This window comes from Alligator mississippiensis, chromosome 7 (assembly GCF_030867095.1).
Source record: "Alligator mississippiensis isolate rAllMis1 chromosome 7, rAllMis1, whole genome shotgun sequence".
Lineage (NCBI taxonomy): Eukaryota > Metazoa > Chordata > Crocodylia > Alligatoridae > Alligator > Alligator mississippiensis.
The window spans coordinates 16,913,757-16,916,252 of NC_081830.1; the positions used below are offsets into that span (position 1 = coordinate 16,913,757).

The following is a 2,496-nucleotide window of genomic DNA, read 5'->3' on the forward strand; positions in this document are numbered from 1 at the left end:
CTTCCAGTTAAACTAATGGCATGATTTGTGGAACCTGACAAATGCTGTCCAAACCTTTGGGGTTGGCAGGATTTCCAAATTCAGCTTACTAACAACCAGAACAGCACAAAATTCTGCCTTTTCTCTCCTTATGGAGAGAGAGTGGGGATTTATTCTGATACAGAAGCCATGAATTAGTCTTCCTGCTGTACCAATTCTGGAGTCAGAAAGATTTCAGTGTGCTTTCATATTTATATGATTAGCAGTAATAAAAATGGATATGTTTTTCATTTGTAATGTAAGGAATAATTACAATTTTTATCTGGGGTTCATGAAATATTAGCCTAAAACACTACAACCATTTGATTAACTTTCTTACAACCAACTTCTATGGCAGCAAAATTCCAGAAGCAGCAGGAACACGATGAATGGGATAAATATTATAAACTGTAATTCTAAAACATTATCTTCACACCTTTGAGTTAAGAGTGTAGCCTAAATAGGACATGCTAGATGTGCCCATTTTCTTCAATCACCAATCATATCAGAAACTGTAACATGAAGATTCCCCAAACAAAAGAATCAGTGTTTGACCTCAGCCAGTTAGGAGGGTGCATGATGCAGAAACTGGAAATGGTATAAAACTGTTTTTACATATCTGTAAAAGAGAATTTAGCCCTTTTCTCACAATGACAAAGGTGGGACAATGGCTTCCATGTCGGCATGCTAGAACACCTACCTAGATGGGTCATTTTTAGTCAAGATTAGTCCCTTGAAAACTCAGGAGAGGGACTGATTCTATGATTTTGAAAGGGGGCTGTTTTGTTCAAATTATTTTGCAGAGCTGTATGAAATCTCTCTGATGCCATGGCAAATGCAGAGTTAGGAAATCAAACTTCTGTCACCAAATTTATCCTCCTGGGCTTTGAAATTCTTCCAGAGTTACAAATACTTCTCTTCCTGCTGTTTCTCATACTCTACATTGCAACCATGGCTGGGAATTTCCTCATCATTGTGCTCATCATAGCTGTTCAGCATCTGCACACCCCCATGTACTTCTTCTTGGGGAACTTGTCGTGCTTGGAGACCTGCTATACCTGCACCCTCCTGCCCAGGATGCTGGCCAGCTTCCTCACAGAAGACAGAACCATCTCGTTCTCTGGCTGCTTCATCCAATTTTTTTTCTTTGGTTTCTTGATAGTTACAGAGTGTTGTCTCTTATCCGTGATGTCTTATGATCGGTACTTGGCCATATGTAAACCATTGCATTATGCAGCCTTTATGAGTGACAGATTTTGTTTCAGCCTTGCTGCTGGCTCATGGATCAGCGGATTTATAGTTGCCTCAGTTATATATCTCTTCTTGTTGCGATTAACCTTCTGTGGACCCAATCAAATTGACCATTTCTTTTGTGACTACTTACCACTAATTACACTCTCCTGCAGTGACACTTATGAGCTAGAACTTATAGTTTTCAGTCTTGGCTGTATGTTCCTTTTGCCCCCGTTCTTTTTAACTCTCATGTCCTATGTCTGCATTATCACCACCATAGTGAGAATCCCTTCCACTACCGGGAGACAAAAGGCCTTTTCAACTTGTTCCTCCCACATTACTGTGGTGACAATTTTCTATGGGTCTATAACTATTGTCTACATGTTGCCAAGAACCAACAACCTTAGAGGCCTGAACAAAATATTGTCTCTTTCCTACACTGTGCTGACTCCATTGGCCAACCCTCTCATTTACAGCCTGAGAAACAAGGAAGTAAAGGAGGCTGTAAGGAAAGTTGTCCTCATGTTTATGAATTGGAAAATAATGCCAACTTTCCTAAACTCTATGATCATGTTCAAGCAAAATGGAAATAACAGGAATCAGACCTGTGGAAAATGAATGGTTCCTGGCCCAGGGGTTTTGGGGAATTCTAAAAGAAGTAAAATCTTTAGAGAGATTAAATACATTAAAAAATTTAACCTCTTTGACTCATTGGTCACATACTTGTATCAAAACCTTCAAACAATTTAATTTGTCCACAAAGTGTCAGCAACTCTCTTGAACAGAGTCTACAAGAACCTTACTCCATTTCTAGCTCACTGACAGTTTTGGTAAAAATGTGCTTCATGTAAATCACAACTGAATGTATATAATTTTACATTATGATCTGGTGAATCAATGACAGAACAATGACAAGGACTTATAATGGATATAACTGCTGTTCCATGAATAACAGGCTAGAATGATATATATTTTTTGTCTGTCTGAACCTTGCTTTCCCTGCCTGAACATGGGAATGATAGTGCTCAACAAACTGGGGCATTGAGGAAGCTGTGTTATCTAACATTGTGTTGAGATCCTCAGAAATAAAATTACTATAATAGGAATGCTTGACTATCAATTATAAATTGGGCAGAGGTCACTGACAGGCATGATGAATTTCCTCTGTGTTATTTACTTACTTTTTCTATCTTTGACTAATAAATTTGTAGTTAGATTTTAACCCAAGTCTAGGAGTGATAATCT

The 2,496-nt window shown here is 38.4% G+C and overlaps 1 protein-coding gene across 1 annotated transcript; it reads left to right on the forward strand.

Annotated features, from left to right (window-relative positions):
- Positions 1-846: 846 nt before the first annotated feature.
- On the forward strand, positions 847-1,869 carry LOC106740113 (olfactory receptor 6B1-like). The gene has a single exon (XM_014608276.1). It carries the CDS (start codon positions 847-849, stop codon positions 1,867-1,869), a length of 1,023 nt encoding a protein of 340 aa, XP_014463762.1.
- The last annotated feature ends 627 nt before the right edge of the window (positions 1,870-2,496 follow it).

Bases quoted from the DNA above. Each gene is read 5' to 3' on its own strand.
- LOC106740113 (XM_014608276.1), top strand. From the start codon at position 847: ATGGCAAATGCAGAGTTAGGAAATCAAACTTCTGTCACCAAATTTATC.